Genomic DNA, 18936 nt, shown 5'->3' on the forward strand with positions numbered 1-18936 from the left:
TTAGGGTTGGGCTGGTCCAATACCGGCCCTCCTCCATCACCAACCAGCCCTCCCTCTGCCATCCACAGAACCGCTTATATTCTATGCTTCACAGGACACTGTGTTTCAGGTGTTATTAAATGCCTACTCAACACTTGCATCACTTTCTCACAGACAAAGCCGTTTCTGAGCACAGCATGCAACACTACTGCTACCACTCCTGTTTAAACCCCATCGTATGTTCCATTCTGTTCATTTCTACAATATAGTTCAGTGTTTCCTCTACCATTATATTAGGGGCGGGGCGGGAACTGATTCTTGGCTTCTTGCCAAAAGCTGACCTTGCGATCCCACCTTACCCCACCCCACGCCGTAGTTCATACTAATTCGACCCTCTGATTACAGTTTCTTTATTATGTGGTCTTTCTCTCCTGACATTAATTCCTTAATTTCTCCATTCACAAATTGGTGTATCCAAATGTAAAAAAAAAATGTTATGCCATTTCTTCTTCTTCCATCATCCATGACAATGTTAAATGTATAGGTATTTTTCCAAGTGGTGGATAGTGTGATGCATGGAGTGGGCTGGTCTGACTCCCAGTCCGCCTCTGCATCCACTTACACAGTAAGACACGCTCACATGTTTTTCAGGTTTAGTTTAATGATTTTGTAGTATATTGCATGTATTATCAAAGAATAAATCACAATTCCTTGTTCAATATAACAATATTAATCTGACAACATGATTAAAACTTAATTATAATAGACAATTATAGGACACATGTTGTGCCCTCATATCCACATTAATAAACTATTAATGAAATTTGTAATGATTATAAGATTGAAAGCATACATTACTGCTCAACCACCGTGTTATAATGCTGTTTGTTAAATGAAAAATAGTATATAATAGTACTAAGACTTTATTTATTGTTTGTCATGACTTTACTATCTTTGCAGCTACAATAATGGTACATTACTAGAATAATACAAATGCTTTTTAGATGATGATGCACTGAACTGTCAGTTTGGGAGGTGAAGGAAGCGCTGCCGTCCGTTAGAGTATGTTAGCTAAGATGAGGACGCAGACAGTAACAGCCATCACGGGGCCGCTGTAGCTTCTCTGAGAGGACACGCCTGTGTGAGCAGAGAAGAAGAAAGGCATGATGATGTCACACATTGTTGTCCTTCATAAGGTGTATTAATTGACGTTGTTAATACTGACTGAGCAAGTAGTGACCAACCAAGATTCTCACCGTGAGAAGCAACGGCAATTTTGTCTTCTTCTGAAAAATGTTAAAGAAAATACAGTCAATAAAAAACAGGATTTCCCTTTTTGTTGTTATTGATCAAATTAACTGATTACATTTCACATTTTGAGGAACACGTTTTTATTTGCACTCTTGCTGAGAATCGGAAGTGAAATTGATGCCACTTTCATTTCTGTGTGCAAAATATGATGCTATACTGCCAGCCAATACTAAACATACCAAATAGAAACAGCAAGCCATAATAATTAATATGTTAGCCTTAGCTTCTCTGTTTAAAGGTATGCAAAAATCACAATTGTTCCTTTCCAGTCTTCATGCTGAACTAAGCTAACTGGCTTCAACTTTCTCATCTAACTAACTCTTTGCAATAAAGCGAAGCAAAGACGGTTACTATGGACATGTGACTTTTATGTGTCCACGCCAGATGGTTTGATGTACAGAACCATCTGAGAAGCTGTCAATGGAAACTGTTTGGAAAAGGGCAGGCACTTAAAAGAAATACTTGGCAGGTTACTGGATAAACCATCTATCAATCAAATGTTTGCCAAAGCCAGTTGCTCAATAAGCAAAAACTTATTTTGGACCAGGTGAAGACTTCAGTGCCAATGATAAAATACTCCAGTTCTGATGAATTGATGCTAATAAGACAGCTATGCTAATCTTTTTAGGAGCTGCCACAAGAGCAAACAAAGTGCATCTATGTGTTGTCGCGATTTATAGCGATAGGAAGGGTAATCTTTGTTGAATGTCGCCCCAAAGACGTACCACGCTTTTGTGTCCCCACAAAAATGGCGGACGAGGTGACTGTAGCGTTGGCCGACGTATCTGGTGCCTCCAGCATTCTCCTTCTAGACGATGCACCGCATTTCTGTTCAAAATGAATGAAGAAATACAACAACAAAAGAAGAATCGTACAAAATTTAAAGTATGACTTAGATGTAGGAAGCATCTATTTTTGACATCTTCAAAATCAGGACTCTTTCAGTAACTCACCGGCAGTAATTCGGGACACGAGGCCACATCACAGAGTCTGGTGACGCAGTGCAGGAAGAAAGTGGAAACTGTTTTATTTTGGTGCTCCACGAATCTGAAGGCCTCAAAGGAGAAGTGTGCCACCTGAGACACCCCATTGATGTCCACCTTAGTTTGAGCGTCACGTTGACACCTTGGGTAAAAAGGAGAAAGGTAATGTTACGGCAGATGTGTAAGCACAAAGAGAATTGAGTTGAAAAGTGGAAGGTATCATTTCTCGCGGTTACATATATGTATGAGGCTCACCCTACAAAGAGGTCATAAAAGGTGTCGTCTACAAGATAAGGTTGTGTTGTTGCGTAACATCTGTCCAGCAGCACGTTGAACCTGCAAAGTACAGACGGTGGATTTTAAGTGGCACGTCTTATTTATGTGACTTGTGGTTAACTTTAAACTGGCAAGACTTAAACACCTGTCACTTAGATTGGTAGCCTTAACTGCAACATAGATCTTGGTCTTCAGGTTCAGTCCTGTTGGTGGCATAACAAGTTCCTGTAGGTATAACTCGTCCTGTTCACAGAAAAGTATAAATAAAATCAAGTTATAAAATGCAAAAAATAATTCTCTAATTCTTAAAAGCTACTGTGCAGCAGCTCTTACTTGGTAGAGCTGCATACTCAGCGTGCTGATGAAGCTGCCATTGTTGTCTTGTATTGCAAGATTCACACCTGATCTGTATTAAATGAAAAGCAACCAGGATTAATCCGAATGTAGCTCAGTTCCGATATTTTCTTTTTAACCAGCAGTGTTATTTATGACATACTCACACTCCCAGTTGAGTGTTGTTCATGATATACATCATGGGGTAGAAGCAGGAGAACTTGTACTGGAGCTGCGAGCGATAGGTGATCATAGCCAAAGAGGGGTCTATTGAGGTAACACTGCCAGAGACGTTGAAGAACTGGATCTTTGAGTAGTCAGAAAACTGTCCAGTTCCACGCTCAGTGCTTATCTATTGAAAAAAACACAGACATATTTCACTGAAATCACTTTAAATAAATGTTCTGATTTAAGCAGACATTTACCGCATGCCACTAAAGTACTCTTACCTGTCACAGCATGAGATCTACCATTACATCTTATGGATAAAGTCATTGATGGAAAAGTTGTTAAAGCTATTGTGAAGAATACCTTAAGGTTATTTTTGCAGGATGAAACAGAACTGTCATTCAGGGGGAATCTGAATTTTAAAACTGGTGGGTCCACGGTCCAATCAGCAGTCCCATAACACTCTGGTGTGTCTATCTGGTTATTGAGGACCATCTGAGACTCGTTGTAAAGAGCTTGATACATCGGGCAAATGAAGATGCTCAGGTCCATGTACTCTGAGCCACAGACCACAGTTATGTCTGAATCTTCTGGAAGGGGGGAAAAACATATAGGATGTAAATGGAAGAGTGAAAATAATAGTAATTACAGAGCATACGGAGGAAAATGGCACAAACCTGGGGGTCTGTTTGTTGGACTGGTAATGCACTCATTTCGTATCTGTGCCTCGATACTCAGGATGAGGCAAAGCTGGCATACAAGGATTACCAGGCTCATTGTTCTGTGAGTGGACCTGTGAGGAAACAGAAAGACAATGAGATCCAAGGCATTCACCATCTTCTTTCAAAGGAAAGTGCTTTGAAAGAAAACTGTTCCAAATTGTTGATGCCAAAAATAAATCAATCAGCGTTTGTGTACATGGGGTGAAAGGCCTTGTTAGGTCATAACATAACATAACATAAAACCTGAATGCAACATCCAGAACACTTGAAAGATTAAAGAAAGATTGATTTACAGTTTCAGGGGGGAAAAAAAGATTTTTTTCCCCAGATTAACATATCCTGCTTTTTTTTAATATCAGGACAATTTGAAATAATCTGCCATTGCTGAACATATAAAGACCCTTGCATTATATCTCATACATCAAGATTAATTTAAAAGACCAAATTAATAGAGACAAGATTATCGTAACTGAATGCTTTAAAAAGACTATCTAAACATAATTGTACATATTTAAATAAAGAATAGCCTTTTTAATTCTATACAAAATAAATACACATGACCTACAAACAACACAGAGAGGAGATACAGATATTGCAGGGACTCACCTGTAAGTCTTGGTTCAGCTGCCTGGCGAGTCTCTCCCTTTATACTTTCTCCCCCAAAGGGGTGTGTGAGGGAGGCTCACACAATACTGTAACGTGAGTTGGTTTTTTTTACATTATTTTGATTTTTTGTCCTGAATATTTCACATGTACATTGTATTAGAATAACAATAAATCTTAAATAAGCTCATTTTTTCAGTTTAAGATGTCAACTCCAGTTCACTTGGTAATCTGCAGTTGTTGTTTTTTCTCAGCCACAATTAACTAGTTTACCATTATGAAATGGTAAACCAAGCTTTTTAAAGTAATTTGTCTCTTGTTGGAAACTGAATCAATCAGATTTCTTTATCAACATTTACCATCTTTGTAATATAATGTTCAAGTTCTTGAACAAGTTCTGTCTATAACTAACCACACTTTCTGTATTAACATGTTAACCTTTTTAACTGACTAATAGTTATGATGTGTCACAAAAAATATATGAAAGCAATGCAGCTAGTGATACAAACCTGTTTTTGGTGCTATTTCTTCATTTGAAAGGATCAATGTCAATGCCAGCTTGGTTGCATTATTTATGATGTCAGCAGACAAATTTTATTTTAGCCTGAGCCTCAATGAGGTCAGTATGTTTTATAAAGACAGACACTGCATGATTTTCCTGGATATATGACTGAGTTATTTAAATCATAGCATTTCAAACTAATAATGTGTTTCTTGGATGTGCATGTGTTTCTTGGATGTAAAATGGTGCAATCCATAGTTTGCTTTCATCATGTGTTATGTACTTTATATTGTATATGCTTTATATGCAGCACAAGGTGGATGGATGGTATTAATGCTGCGCAATGGAAAACACTTGATTGCTATCTTTTTGCTATCTAATTATGTAAGGGTGCAGGGTGAGCACAGGAAACCAAAATGTATACACGCAAACAGTGTTGTGTTACTCTTTGGAGTATGAAAGAGCAGGATCAGTGATCTGATCACAAGTGTTCATTTTAGAGATCTTATGACATGATAAAAGTCTCATTATTGTTCTTCCGAGTTTTTGTTCTAGCCTCAGGCTATAAACTGTAAATAGAAAATGTTGGTGCTGTTTTGTACAGTCTGCGCATAAAAGGCACACCTATCTGAGAGAAATCCAAAGTCTTTTGTGAAGCATCATGACATGAAAGGGTCTACTGTGTACCTCAGGTCCCTGAAGAACAGCACCACAATACACCATGACGATACAGCCTGAAAAAAGTCTTACATTACTTTAGATGTATCCAATGTCAAATGCCAGTTTTAATAATACCCTTTGTTGTCTAAATAAGCATTTGTCTGCAAGCCATGCCATTAGTGTTACTGAGGGCACATTACAAAACTTGGACCCAAGGCAGTAAATGTGGCCACCCTTAGGGAATAATCATAGTAACCTGTTACCTGTTGCAGATTAAGGTCAGGAATCAAAAACACAAAAGTTTCATTTTCAAATAAAGAAGATAAAGTTGAGCTTTGTTTAAATTCCGTTCACACAAATGTTGTTTTTTAAATTCCAAAATGTGACTAATGACTCAGGTTGAATGTGAAAAACAATGTCTTTGACTGTTTGAGGATGAACCCGAATTAGAAAAACAATCTACACAGGACAGGATGACGCAGTGCAGTGTCCATCCCTGTGTTGCCTGGTAAAGTAAACCAAGAGCGTGTATTGTTTGCTTTACTGTGACGCATGGATGGTACAGCCCAGCTTCTCCGAGATGTATCAGTATCCACCTATATGTTGGATAATATGCAACAATAAATTGTAGTACAGAAATGACAAAGATATGTTTGAGGTAATTTAGAAAAAGTGTATCCTATGTAAATGAACTCCACACTCCTGTCTCAGCGCCAAACAGCAGACAGACGCAGCTGGCAACTAACTAGTGAACAAAGTGGAGCACTTGGCAACTAAAGAGACAGATGCCTCATGAGTTAGTGGAGACCAAACACAAAGCTAAAAGAGACTGAATATTTGACTTACATGCATCAGGTGCCCAGAAACAATACTCTAAATGAATGATGAGGTTGCTCTACAACCGCAACAGCTCAATATGTAAATAAACAAATGTCAGTCCTGCCATTACTGGAGGCCTAACTAGTGAGCTTTTTAGGGCAAATTGTGTAACCTTGTAGCTGTTTCCCCATTTAGTTTATCCAATACAATCGTAAAGAAAAGAGGAATCTTCGTGTCTACCATCATTGTTAAACTCCAAAACGTCTTTATTATCAGCACAGTATACGTCCCATTTGACCCGCAGTGTAATGTTTGAGTTTCACTGGATCAACATGCATCCCTTTGCAACACTCTTTAAAAAACACTTTCATGTGTCTGTGACTCACGGACTTGTGAACACTATACTCTCAATGGGAACAAAGGCTACGGATGTTTACATTAAAACTAAAATGGTGGTCAAGTTAGTTAACAAATGTCTCGTCTCTTTGGCTTTTCAGTATAAGATATGGCACAAATTACATAACACGAAGCCACGTTGAACAGATGTTTTTATAAAATCTGACGTTTAATTTAAATGATTTAGTCCAACCACAGAATACATTTCCTTTCAACAACAGCTCTGAGTCACTGTATCAACAAGTAATAACAGGAACAAAGGCGGCGCCTTTTTTATAAGTCACGTCAGGACACAATCCTTGCATGAACTGCCCTGTAAATGGGAAACCAATCCCTGGGTCAGGTATACAACATGATGATCGGTGACCCACTTGCTGTTTTTTGGGAGGGAATCGTTATTCTCAGTATCGGTTCCCAAATACATATTTGGTGTTGCAAAACAGAGAGACAGACTTATTGGGTTTTTAACTTGACACCTATAGGTGCGGTTAAGCTTATTCGATCTCCTTGTACTTGCATTGACTACGAAGAGTTATACAGTGCTTGGACTCTTCTTCGGTGAGTTATACAGTACTTGAACTCTTCTTAGGTGGTGGAAGAAATACTCTTTTACATGCATTCAAAAGTCTCAGTACTTAAAGTTTTAGAGGTCATAATACAGCAGAATTAACACTATCAGGGGGCTATACATATATGCGGTATTATGGGATTAATATTATATATACTGATTATATTCACACACACAAAGACACTTTGTAAGGTTTTAATTAGATCTGCTGAAGTTAAAAAAAAACACCAAAATGTCAAAATGGGAAAGAAAGGTGATCTAGAGATTTAAGCAATGCTACATGCTGGAGCAATCTATCCTATTCCAGCAGAGAACCGTTTAGTCTCGTGGATCCTCGTGACATCGTCTGACCCAGCCGATTGATTTACAAACAGCAGGCGATGGTATTGAAATCTTCTAATGTCCAATGTTAGAGAGCCTGAGAAATTGTAGTCTTACAATTGGCCTGACGAGTGGCCTGAGACCAGCAGTTGTAACCTCCGATGGGAAAAGGAGAGCTCGCCACCGGCTGCAACGTCTGCTGCCCAGGCAAGAGCAGCGCTTTGTCCCAGAGCCGACACCGACACGATGCTGCCGAGGGCCGCAAAATGAGTGTCTAAAGAGACTGGTTCTCAGCAACATTACTACTTTTGTCCGCAGGTTAAGGTTATTTAAAGTTTCTTGAAGCAGCTTTAAAGTAGTAAAAAAAAGGACTCAAAATGCAATGTGGCTATTAATATTGTATTGGATCACTTTGTCTTTGGTCAAAGTGGAGCTAATGTGAACTAATTCACATACTTTTGAAAGTAATAATGGATTATATCATATACATTGATCATGTTTTGTATGTAAAATCTATAGTTGAAAAATAACTTGTGGCTATAGTTCTTAATTAAAGGTAGTGAAGTAAAATGATCAGAGAGAGAGAGTCGCCAGATTTTGCGAGAAAACCGCGCGTGTCTATTAAATTCAGGAACATGATCGTGGAGTGAGTGTGGAGGCTCATGTTGATGACGTATATGGTGACGCTCGCAAGATGGCCGTACCACGTGACTGATTCAGGAAATGCATTCGCGGGTTTGGCCGCGTGCGATTCGTGAGTTTCCTCTTTCCCTTTTGACCCCGACATTGTTTCATAAAAACATACACTATATTACTAAGTTCATAATTTATGTATTGGCATCACAAACAGAATGTATTCATTTATTCAACCCCAAAGCTTCACACCCCAAAGCCATAGTGTCGTTATAATCACTCTGCCTGCTGTACAGGTATTGTCCACTTAATGGCGCAATAGAGCAAATTATACCGTGAGCATAATAGACAGAAGGAGTTACCCAAAACGAAATTTCAGTCAAAAAAATATAAATAAATCCGGTCATATCTGTCTTCAAGCAATTCTCTGAACCACTTTATCTACACAAATAGTATAACTATAGTTGTACAATGTGTTCATTTACATTAATTCAATAATTTTCAGGCCTGTGGTATAAATGATTAAGATACTACGGCAGCTGCCATCACTGCAGTTTGCAGTGATGGCAGCAAACTGCAGCAAAATGTTCTTGAATAGTTAACAGCCGAGTAACACACAAAAAGATAAAAATCACCCTAATTCATCCCAGTGTCCCCCAAAAGGCCTCAAACCCTGCACCCTCAGGGATTTGCTAACGTTGCCTGTTTGACTGGTTGAGTGTGAGAGACTGTGAAGGCTTGAAATGGTTTAAATATGAATGGGACGTCACTTTGCAGCAACATATTATGTAACTAAATATAAAAATATGTATTTATTTTATACTTTTTTTTCCTGATTTGAACCTCTTCCAGGCTCTTTCCTCAAATAATATATCTACTGGTTTTAGCAAAACAGCTTCAATAACAAAACAAAATGTTATATATATATATATATATATATATATATATATATATATATATATATATATATATATATATATATATATATATATATATGTATATATATATATATATATATATATATATATATATATGTATATATGTATATATATATATATATATATATATATATATATATATATACATATATATATATATATATATATATATATATATATATATATATATATATATGTATATATATATATATATGTATATATATATATATATATATATATATATATATATATATATATATATATATATATTCACACCAGTTCAAGGCCTCACAGTCTCTCACACTCAATCATTTACTAGGTGACGTCAGTAAATCCTTGAGGGTTCGGGGTTTGAGGGTTTAGATGGGGGAGGGATCAAAAGACTTCCTCCACCACCGTTATCGACCATTGTGTGATCGTGATTGTCACCACGTGACTGTAATCTATCAGCATAGCAACTGCTGAGAAGCCAAGCAAACAGTATTTTTATTGGTCCATTTACAGAGGCTGTGGAGCACGATGATTGGCCAGCAAACGCTCCTCCCATGTTCTGGAGAGTTCTAAAAGGGATGGTGTAAGGAAGGAGGCGCGGCATCAACCACATACACTAGGCGGCGACCCGGCACACTGAGTCACTCAGGGTGAATCCAGCTTGCAACAGCTACTTCAACGACCAGCCGAACACACGACCGGTTCTAAATTTAACGGAGGTACGTATTGGCAAGGTCAATAATGTATTGCGGTAATTTATACTGGTCATAGACTTTACATTATTTTTTAAATCGGGGATAAAAAGATGCTCAACTCAGCGTCACGTTCATTACAGGGCCTATAATTTAAACTACCGTTAGCTGGCACGTGGTATCGACACTCTTTCGACATTACAAGATATAAAATAGCTGCTTGTTGTCGCGTTATTTCACACCAACTTCTCACGATAACTGGTGCATTAATAAGCTAAATGTGTAATACCACATTGTAGGTTGAGGCTCACCTTCATTGAACACTAGGGTTACAGAAAAAAATGGCGAACACCGGGTATGAAACTAGGCCGTAAACAGAACGTCGACTAAGTTGCTAGTATATGCGTTATATACACATTACGTCTCACAAGAGCTGATGCTTTTATCACCTAATATCTTTATAATGCCACAGTGCCGATGAGGCTCACTTTTAATGAACACGAGGGCCACAGAAAAAATGGCGAACGGCAATGAAACAAGGCCGGAAACACGCGGGCTACGTTGCTAGGTGTATACTTTATATACACTAACTTCTCACAACATACTTTAATAAGCTAATAGCTTTCTAATGCATAGTGCACGTCGAGGCTCTCCATTGAACACGAGGGCCACAGAAAAAAATGGCGAACAACGGCTATAAAACCAGGCCGGAAGTGCGCGTGCTAAGTTGCTAATATATCCGTTGTGGTTACTACGTCATGCGGACGAGGTTACGTAACTTCTTGAAAAACGTGGGCAAGTTGCAACGGAAGGAAAGATCCAGAAAGTTCTCGGTGGTGTGGGAGGACACGCCCGTACGCGGTCGATGGCCTAACCTCACGATGCCGGGAAACCAGCATTCGGCCCAGCGATCTGGCAACTACTTCGTTTTATTTTAATAATCGCCTTGTTGTAATAAAAAATATTAATTGATGTGGAATCTCTAAAAAAATATAATGGCATTACGTCACACAACTGCTGTAATTGTCAACGTTTTTCTGAAAAGCATTTAGGTGAGTTAGATAAAACTATTTGAATAAAAAAAAATCGTGTGTTTTTTTTTTTTTTTTTTTTTTTTTTTTTTTTTCCACGTCATGTGCACGGCCCTACAGTGCTCCAGTATGAGATGCATTACTGATGCATGTTGCAGGGGCCTCCCATGTGGCTTATCATTAGGCTACATTACATTTTATGGTCTGCTGCTGTGGCAACAAAACATGGGGCCTATTACAAGTTATCACTAATGGTCATCTTGACAATTATCCCAGTAACAAAGTCTGTGTGTATATATGTATATTTATTTATTTAAAAAAATCAGACTGGTTGACACACACTTGTATATGATATTCAGTTTCCAATCAAATAAGAACAATTAAAATGGTGAGTGAATATTAAAGTTTAACCTAAACATGACAAGAGTAAATAAAATGTCAGTGGTTGTCTGGCTCCAGTAGACTTGTGTCAAAAGGCCCTCTCCTCCCTGTTTATTGTTGCCATAATAAACACAGCCCTTGCTAAGCTGTCAAATACGAGGGGGCTTAAAAACAGGTGCTCTGGTCCTTCACGTCACTGAGACTTAGTTTCCACTTCTGTTTCAGCTGCTCAGACTCTGATAATAACCTCATTACACCATACTACAAATGTGCCTCACGGTGGCCACCCACAGCTACATCATTTGTCTTATACTCAGATAGTCTCTTTTTTATTTTTGCCACTATAATAACGGCTGATCATTTTTCTTTCTTTCAGGAACCATGTCTAAGGGACCAGCAGTCGGCATTGACTTGGGCACTACCTACTCCTGTGTAGGAGTGTTCCAGCATGGCAAAGTTGAGATCATTGCCAATGACCAGGGAAACAGGACCACACCCAGTTATGTTGCCTTCACTGACACCGAGAGGCTTATTGGTGATGCAGCCAAGAACCAGGTGGCCCTGAACCCCAACAACACTGTATTTGGTACGCACATTTTTTTTTCTTAATTTTGTTTGAGATAACTTTGCCTTTTTTGGTTATCTATAAAATTGTGTTTTTTTTAATTGTTTTTTTTTAGATGCAAAGCGTCTCATTGGACGTCGGTTTGATGATGCGGTTGTCCAGTCAGACATGAAATACTGGCCATTCTCAGTCATTGATGATGCAACGCGCCCTAAAGTACAAGTGGACTACAAGGGAGAGACCAAGTCCTTCTACCCAGAGGAGATCTCTTCTATGGTGCTAATTAAGATGAAGGAGATTGCTGAGGCATACCTTGGAAAGGTGTGTGTTTTCCCGTACTCAGAAACGCCTTTGTCCAAAAGAGCTTCCAAAATTGGCACAAAATGAAGTCCCTTCTAACTTTAAAATGATTTAAATACCAAACGGTACTTGTCCAACTATTGCAACTTGTTCTTCTTGCAGACTGTAACAAATGCAGTAGTGACTGTGCCTGCATACTTCAATGACTCTCAGCGCCAGGCCACCAAAGATGCAGGGACCATTTCTGGACTGAATGTCCTTCGTATCATCAACGAGCCAACTGCTGCTGCTATTGCTTATGGCCTGGACAAAAAGGTAAAAAAAAAAAAAGTGGCGGATTTTAACTACCAAAGTAGACTTTAATTGTGGACGACTCGAACACTCAAATTTCAAATGACTTTGTCTTCCAACTACAGGTGGGAGCTGAGAGAAACGTCCTCATCTTTGACCTGGGAGGCGGCACTTTTGATGTCTCCATCTTGACTATTGAAGATGGCATCTTTGAGGTCAAGTCCACAGCTGGTGACACTCACTTGGGTGGAGAAGATTTTGATAACCGGATGGTCAACCACTTCATCTCTGAATTCAAACGCAAGCATAAAAAAGACATCAGCGACAACAAGAGGGCGGTGCGTCGTCTGCGCACAGCGTGCGAGAGGGCCAAGCGCACGTTGTCCTCCAGCACACAGGCAAGCATTGAAATTGATTCTCTCTACGAGGGCGTCGATTTCTACACCTCAATTACCAGGGCCCGGTTTGAGGAGCTGAACGCAGACCTGTTTAGAGGAACCCTGGACCCTGTGGAAAAGTCTCTCCGTGATGCCAAGATGGACAAAGCTCAAATCCACGACATTGTCCTGGTGGGAGGGTCAACTCGTATTCCCAAGATCCAGAAGCTGCTGCAAGACTTTTTCAACGGAAAGGACCTCAATAAGAGTATTAACCCTGATGAAGCAGTGGCCTACGGTGCAGGTAACACTTTCATGTCCATAGATATCGCAGCAACACTTGTATACTAAAATCCTGATGTGAGATTGGAAAAATTTAACGGCATTTAATTAAAAAAAATCCTCTTTTCTGCAGCTGTGCAGGCAGCCATCTTGTCAGGTGACAAATCGGAGAATGTGCAGGATCTGCTGCTGCTGGATGTGACCCCCTTGTCTCTGGGCATTGAGACTGCCGGAGGAGTCATGACTGTTCTCATAAAGAGGAACACCACTATCCCCACAAAGCAGACTCAGACTTTTACCACCTATTCCGACAACCAGCCTGGTGTGCTCATTCAGGTAAGACTACCATATTCATCTGAAAGTAACACAATTATGGTAGATAATCTCTTGAATTTTATTAATTAATGAGTTATCCACCGTAGGTGTTTGAAGGTGAGAGGGCCATGACCAAAGATAACAACCTTTTGGGGAAATTTGAGCTGATTGGACTCCCCCCTGCACCCCGAGGAGTTCCTCAGATTGAGGTGACCTTTGATATTGATGCCAACGGCATCATGAATGTGTCTGCAGCTGACAAGAGCACCGGGAAGGAGAATAAGATCACAATCACCAACGACAAAGGTAACTACAACTTTAGGGTTCTATCTTAATTGTGACTTACAATATTCAGGTTTGTGTTAATAACTAATCAATAAAAATCCATTAGGTCGCTTGAGCAAGGAGGACATTGAGCGCATGGTCCAGGAAGCAGATAAGTACAAGGCTGAGGATGATGTGCAGAGGGAGAAGGTGTCTGCCAAGAACGGTCTTGAGTCTTATGCCTTCAACATGAAGTCCACTGTGGAAGACGAGAAGCTGAAGGACAAGATCAGCGATGAGGACAAACAGAAGATTGTAGAGAAGTGCAAAGAGATCATCAGCTGGTTGGATGGGAATCAGGTGAGAATTACAAGATGTATTGTGGCTGTAAACCTCATTGGCATTGGTCAAAATATGTCGGGCTGTCTTCAGATGGATACTTAACATGCTGTTTTTTTTTTCTTTTCTTTTCAGTCTGCAGAAAAGGAGGAGTTTGAGCATCAGCAGAAGGAATTGGAGAAGGTGTGCAACCCTATCATGACCAAGCTGTACCAAAATGCAGGAGGCATGCCAGGTGGAATGCCCGGCGGCATGCCAGGTGGGATGCCAGGTGGCTTCAGCGGAGCTGGCAGCGCTCCTGGAGGTGGCGGGTCCTCCGGCCCTACCATTGAGGAGGTCGACTAAACCATACGTTGACTTTTAAGTGCATGAGCTTGTTCTCTTTCCTTTTTTGAGGTTGGTGAGGGTTGATCACAGGCATAATATCTCTGTGTTATCTAGCGTTTCCTTCAGAACCGTTATCTCTGGGATTGTCTCAACAGCAGGCTTATGGCAACACTTCCACTGTGGCTTTTCTGGTAGGCTGTGTTGTATCCAGTAATGTTTGTGATGCCACGGTGTGTTTTTCTTTCGGTTTATTCTGAGTACTTTGCAAAATGAAACTAAATAAAGTTTTTTAAACTTTGAACTGACTCTTCTTATAAAAACTACCATAGTATTTTATTCATTGTGTTTGTATTATACCAAAGCTGTTCTACTGCATAACATTTTCTTATGTAAAAGTAAAGATACTGTGAGGAACATTTACCTGGCAATGAGAGACTCATGACAAACACTGCACCTTTTCTGAAAGGTGTCTAAATGTAGATGGAAAACCGACCACTTTCTTTCTCCTATATTTTTATTGTGCATATTCAGGTTAACAGGAAGTAGTTGTAAAGTTTATAGGAGTATCGGTTCTTCCCGTCCATACATCATGGACCAGTGCTGCTGTGTGACGTCTTTCGCAGGTCAGCGTGAGTTGGAGTTTCTGGGGCATTCGTGCATCCGGTAGGCGCACATGTAGAAGATACCTAGAGAATCATATTTAAATATGGACGTAAGAATGAGGCACACCTGTTTCCCTTTGTCAACGAGGTAGGATGCGTACCTGAGAAGAATGTGAGCACCACTGACACCCAGCCCATTATATAGGACCAGGAGAACCGCCAGCTGCCATAGCGTTTACCATAGTAGTTCACTGTCACTCCTGTGTAGACGGCCATGGCCAGCAACACAAAGAAGCCTACACAAAAGAGACTCATTGGGTTAAATTGATGACTGCTTGTGCAGTGTCAAAGGGGCTTGCAAGAAGCCTCAATGGAGAAGCTTACAGGAGATGAAGAAGAGGATGCCAGCTGCAAATGTCTTGTCAAACCCGTCAAATGAGGAGTAGTGGATGAAGGCCATAACACCGATCACAATTCCAATGAAACAAGCCAGTAGGGAAAGAATCATGAAGGCCCGAGTGGCATCCCAGTACGCTGTGGGAAAGAGACGAAACCAGACATAAAACCAGGACTAAATGAAGAATAATGAATGACTCCTAAATTTGATAAGACACAACCTGTAAAGTGTGTCAGGCTGGTGTATACGTCACATTCAGTGTTCTTTGTGAATTTCCTCATTGACAGGAATAAGCTCTAGTTTGCCATCTAGTGTTTGGGAATGGATTTGCACCTAATTTCATGAACGAAACATATGACTAGAAATGTCATTTTATCCAATGTTTGTGATGTATGACTGGTCCAAATGAAACTATTCCTTCGTCACCAACTCAAAAATAACCTGTGCATTGTATGTAACACAGTGTTGTTCGGGGTTAGTATGGAGTTCACAGACAGATTGTCAGCAAACTAATGAAGAAAAATGAGGATCTGCCCGTGCACGTGCAGCCGAAGACAGGGACTCTCACCGATGCTGTCTGTGTGCGTCATGCATTTGCCGGGCACACAGTACCGCCACAGGCCCTGGTGCATGTAATTGCTGGAGTGGCGGTACTGCATCCAGTAGTCAGTTGCTGTGGAGACAATGAGGAGTATGTTCCCGACTCCAGCACAGAACAAACCTCCTCCCATGAAGCTGTACATCCTGCCAAATAAACACTGACTGACACATGAAGAGAAAACAGAGCAGGTCAGGGATACGCGAACATCTGTACTCTGCTGTACCAATTAGAGCAGGCACTTCCTGTCACAAAGCACGGGGCAACACTGCATATGAATAAAACAATATTGAAATACATTCAGCGGGATGTCACAACTGATGTCCTGGAGTTTGACATATTTGATTATAGAAATAGTTCCCACTATTCAACGGAGGGAAGTTACATGGTGTCGTTAACCTGCAAGACTGAGAGGTGAGTATATCTTTAAAACCCTTTTTAAAACCACAGAAATACATTTTTAATTCATAGCAAGACTGCCAGGTTTCCAAGATATCTTACATGTGATACAGAACTATGGGGAAAAGCGTACAGAATGATTAACAACATATCAAGAATAGTCTTTTTAATTCAATTCTGCATCTATAAATGAAGGCCATCTTGGGTTGATAGTTCAGAAAAACTGAGTTTCCCCAATCCCCAAGCTACTTAAAGCGATAATGTCTGACATTTAGAGTTTAACTACCAATCATCAGTATAAAGAAAAATAACTTTAAACCATTTAAACATGTATTCTGCTCACATATACACCATTGCACACACTGTTTTGATATAAATGACCTACCTTTACCTTTCTTCCCTCAGAAAAAGTCAGAGCTTCCAATATTTTGGGGTTATCAAAGCACAGAGGAGCCAAATATCGCACAGGGCAGGCAGGAAAGTTTTGTTTGTGCGTAGGAAACCGAGCGAACAAACGGGCTGATGGAACAATGGAGCATGCTGAGCCACAACCAATCACAGAGGATGAGTTTTGTGTTTTAGGGAATCTGCTGAAAATACAAAATTGTCAATGCGCTGCACACAACTCAGTAATACTGATGACACGGGGCTTTTAATTCAAAATGCAGCACAACCACACGCAATGAACCCATAGCCGGCAATAGGCCATGGCTGGAAGTGCATGTTATAGATTATTTTCAGCGCTAAAATGTCAATTTCATTTGAATTGATGTTGCTTTATAATGAGCGACTTAGACAGAGGGATTTACCCGGAACACATTTTCAGTAAAACAGTAAGAATACATCATGTAATTTTTGCCTTAGAGCAATTTTCTGAACACAAATAGCATAATTAAAGTTCTGCAATGTGTTCATTTACATTAATTCAATCGTTTTCAGGCCTATAGTATGAATAATTGAAATCCTACAGCAGCTGCCATCACTGCAGTTTGCTTTGCTTTACACCCCTCATATTAACAATGGAAAGACACATTGAAGGTTAACTCATGAATGATAAATGTAGTCTCAAATTTCTTATAACAGATGAAAAAAACTGCTCAAACATTTATAAAATCCAAGTTGTTGTAGTGAACTTGAACACAACCAGCAGTACATTCACAGGTTGAGGTGACAGGAGAGATGATGAGCGGCTAAGCTTTGTGCAGTTTAGGTAAAGACGCTGCAATAAAAGCGTTGCGGCCCCTTGCAGAGAGAGAGAGTGGGAGTTGAAAGAGACCTGCGGGGGAGAAATTAGCTCTCTTTTTGATGTCGTCGCAAACTCAGAGGCGTTTAAAGTGGAAACAATGGTGGGGAAACTACTGACATTACCAATTCACGCAGGCGACAACCTCATCTGTGTACAGAACAACCTCAATTTGTGTTTGTACCGCTCCATTTTCTCTTTTGAATGCGCTGTCAGTTTGGGTCGCCATGTTTGCCCAATCATGCCATGTTGCCCCGCTGCTCGCTGGTTGTTACTGTCACAGTAAGAAGCTCGAGATCTCGACTGTTCTTGAATGGCTAACAGCTGAGTAACACACAAAAAGATAAAAAAAATCCTCAAACTTCACCCGAGTGTCTCCCTAAGGCCTGAAACCCTGAACCCTGGTATTTATTGTACTTGTATTATTTATGATCATACTTTTTACTCCCTGATTTGAACACCTTCCAAAGGTCTTTCCACACAAGATAAGAAGTCATTTCACATAATCTATTTACTTGTTCAAAGACTAAATGAAATATTGGATGAACAATTAAATAATCATCCTCTAATTTAATGTATTTGTATTCTCTATCTGTAATCCTTAATGTTTCTGAGTACATGGAATTTGCCAGACTGAACACACATGTGTCGTCCTCTTTGTTCACCTTTTCTGTTTCGTGTGTGTTTTACCGTCACATTTCAATGAATTGTGGGTAATTCCCTCGGGCAAAGTCTGCATCCAATGCTGACTTACGGAAAGGGTTCATAAAAGGCTCAAAGTATCTGTGCGAGAGCCCTCGAACGCTCTGTGGTTTGACAGAGGGATAGAACTAAAACCCTCACGGATTTTGCAAAGTCTGTGAGTGTGAGTGCCGAGATCGAGATCAGTCCAATAACTTCTGCCGACTACGAGCACATGGTGCCAAAAGTACCAGGCCAGCAGCTGATCAAACTGCAGGTGATCATCTGGATTCAAATGTGTGCCATCCACGTTGAGCATGCCCATTGTTGTCTTCCCACTCTGGCGTCTCTTGGCAGTGGTGGCGAGGCCCTGCTCCTGGAGCCATGGCAGAGTTGCTGTGAGAACGTGTGGCATTAAGAACATTAAGAACACCAGGACGCCAGCAGCAGCCAGCGGGTTATGGCACGAATCAATCCAGAAATGCATTTATTTCCAAATGACTCAGTAAAGTACATGTTTTTCTGCTGCCAGTAAGTGGCGCTTTGCACTAAATGACCCACAGTTATATATCCATTACGTTGAAGTACTTTTATACAATTTTTTATTCCATCTGTATATTTAATATTCTTCTTACTGTTAATGCTGCTG

General features: G+C 40.0%; 3 protein-coding genes across 3 annotated transcripts; 1 reads left to right on the forward strand and 2 right to left on the reverse strand.

Annotated features, from left to right (window-relative positions):
* Positions 1–1036: 1036 nt before the first annotated feature.
* On the reverse strand, positions 1037–3830 carry si:dkey-4p15.5 (zona pellucida-like domain-containing protein 1). The gene is made up of 10 exons (XM_068585712.1): positions 3728–3830; positions 3414–3640; positions 3050–3234; positions 2883–2955; positions 2695–2792; positions 2529–2609; positions 2244–2415; positions 2016–2118; positions 1236–1265; positions 1037–1116 (listed from the first exon to the last, which is right to left on the reverse strand). Exons 1-10 carry the CDS (start codon positions 3825–3827, stop codon positions 1037–1039), a joined length of 1149 nt encoding a protein of 382 aa, XP_068441813.1. The 5' UTR covers positions 3828–3830.
* Positions 3831–9729: 5899 nt separating this feature from the next.
* On the forward strand, positions 9730–14668 carry LOC137790337 (heat shock cognate 71 kDa protein-like). The gene is made up of 9 exons (XM_068584482.1): positions 9730–9922; positions 11684–11893; positions 11988–12193; positions 12335–12487; positions 12589–13144; positions 13256–13458; positions 13545–13743; positions 13829–14061; positions 14176–14668. Exons 2-9 carry the CDS (start codon positions 11689–11691, stop codon positions 14383–14385), a joined length of 1965 nt encoding a protein of 654 aa, XP_068440583.1. The 5' UTR covers positions 9730–9922; positions 11684–11688; the 3' UTR covers positions 14386–14668.
* Positions 14669–14991: 323 nt separating this feature from the next.
* On the reverse strand, positions 14992–16109 carry LOC137790882 (lens fiber membrane intrinsic protein-like). Its single transcript, XM_068585455.1, has 4 exons — positions 15935–16109; positions 15354–15503; positions 15131–15265; positions 14992–15053 (listed from the first exon to the last, which is right to left on the reverse strand). The coding sequence occupies exons 1-4, from the start codon at positions 16107–16109 to the stop codon at positions 14992–14994; spliced, it is 522 nt and encodes a 173-aa protein (XP_068441556.1).
* Between the last annotated feature and the right edge of the window lie 2827 nt (positions 16110–18936).

This window comes from Clinocottus analis, unplaced genomic scaffold (assembly GCF_023055335.1).
Source record: "Clinocottus analis isolate CAN_PGR_092001 unplaced genomic scaffold, fCliAna1.0.p SCAF_2, whole genome shotgun sequence".
NCBI lineage: Eukaryota > Metazoa > Chordata > Actinopteri > Perciformes > Cottidae > Clinocottus > Clinocottus analis.

Bases quoted from the DNA above. Each gene is read 5' to 3' on its own strand.
- LOC137790337 (XM_068584482.1), top strand. From the start codon at position 11,689: ATGTCTAAGGGACCAGCAGTCGGCATTGACTTGGGCACTACCTACTCC. The intron at 12,488-12,588 runs GTAAAAAAAAAA...TTCCAACTACAG, and splicing joins CTTATGGCCTGGACAAAAAG to GTGGGAGCTGAGAGAAACGT. The intron at 13,459-13,544 runs GTAAGACTACCA...TATCCACCGTAG, and splicing joins AGCCTGGTGTGCTCATTCAG to GTGTTTGAAGGTGAGAGGGC.
- LOC137790882 (XM_068585455.1), bottom strand. From the start codon at position 16,109: ATGTACAGCTTCATGGGAGGAGGTTTGTTCTGTGCTGGAGTCGGGAAC. The intron at 15,504-15,934 runs GTGAGAGTCCCT...TCTTTCCCACAG, and splicing joins GACGCACACAGACAGCATCG to CGTACTGGGATGCCACTCGG. The intron at 15,266-15,353 runs GTAAGCTTCTCC...TCTTTTGTGTAG, and splicing joins CATCCTCTTCTTCATCTCCT to GCTTCTTTGTGTTGCTGGCC.
- si:dkey-4p15.5 (XM_068585712.1), bottom strand. From the start codon at position 3,827: ATGAGCCTGGTAATCCTTGTATGCCAGCTTTGCCTCATCCTGAGTATC. The intron at 3,641-3,727 runs GTTTGTGCCATT...CCCCCCTTCCAG, and splicing joins TCCAACAAACAGACCCCCAG to AAGATTCAGACATAACTGTG. The intron at 1,266-2,015 runs GTACGTCTTTGG...AACATTTTTCAG, and splicing joins TGTGGGGACACAAAAGCGTG to AAGAAGACAAAATTGCCGTT.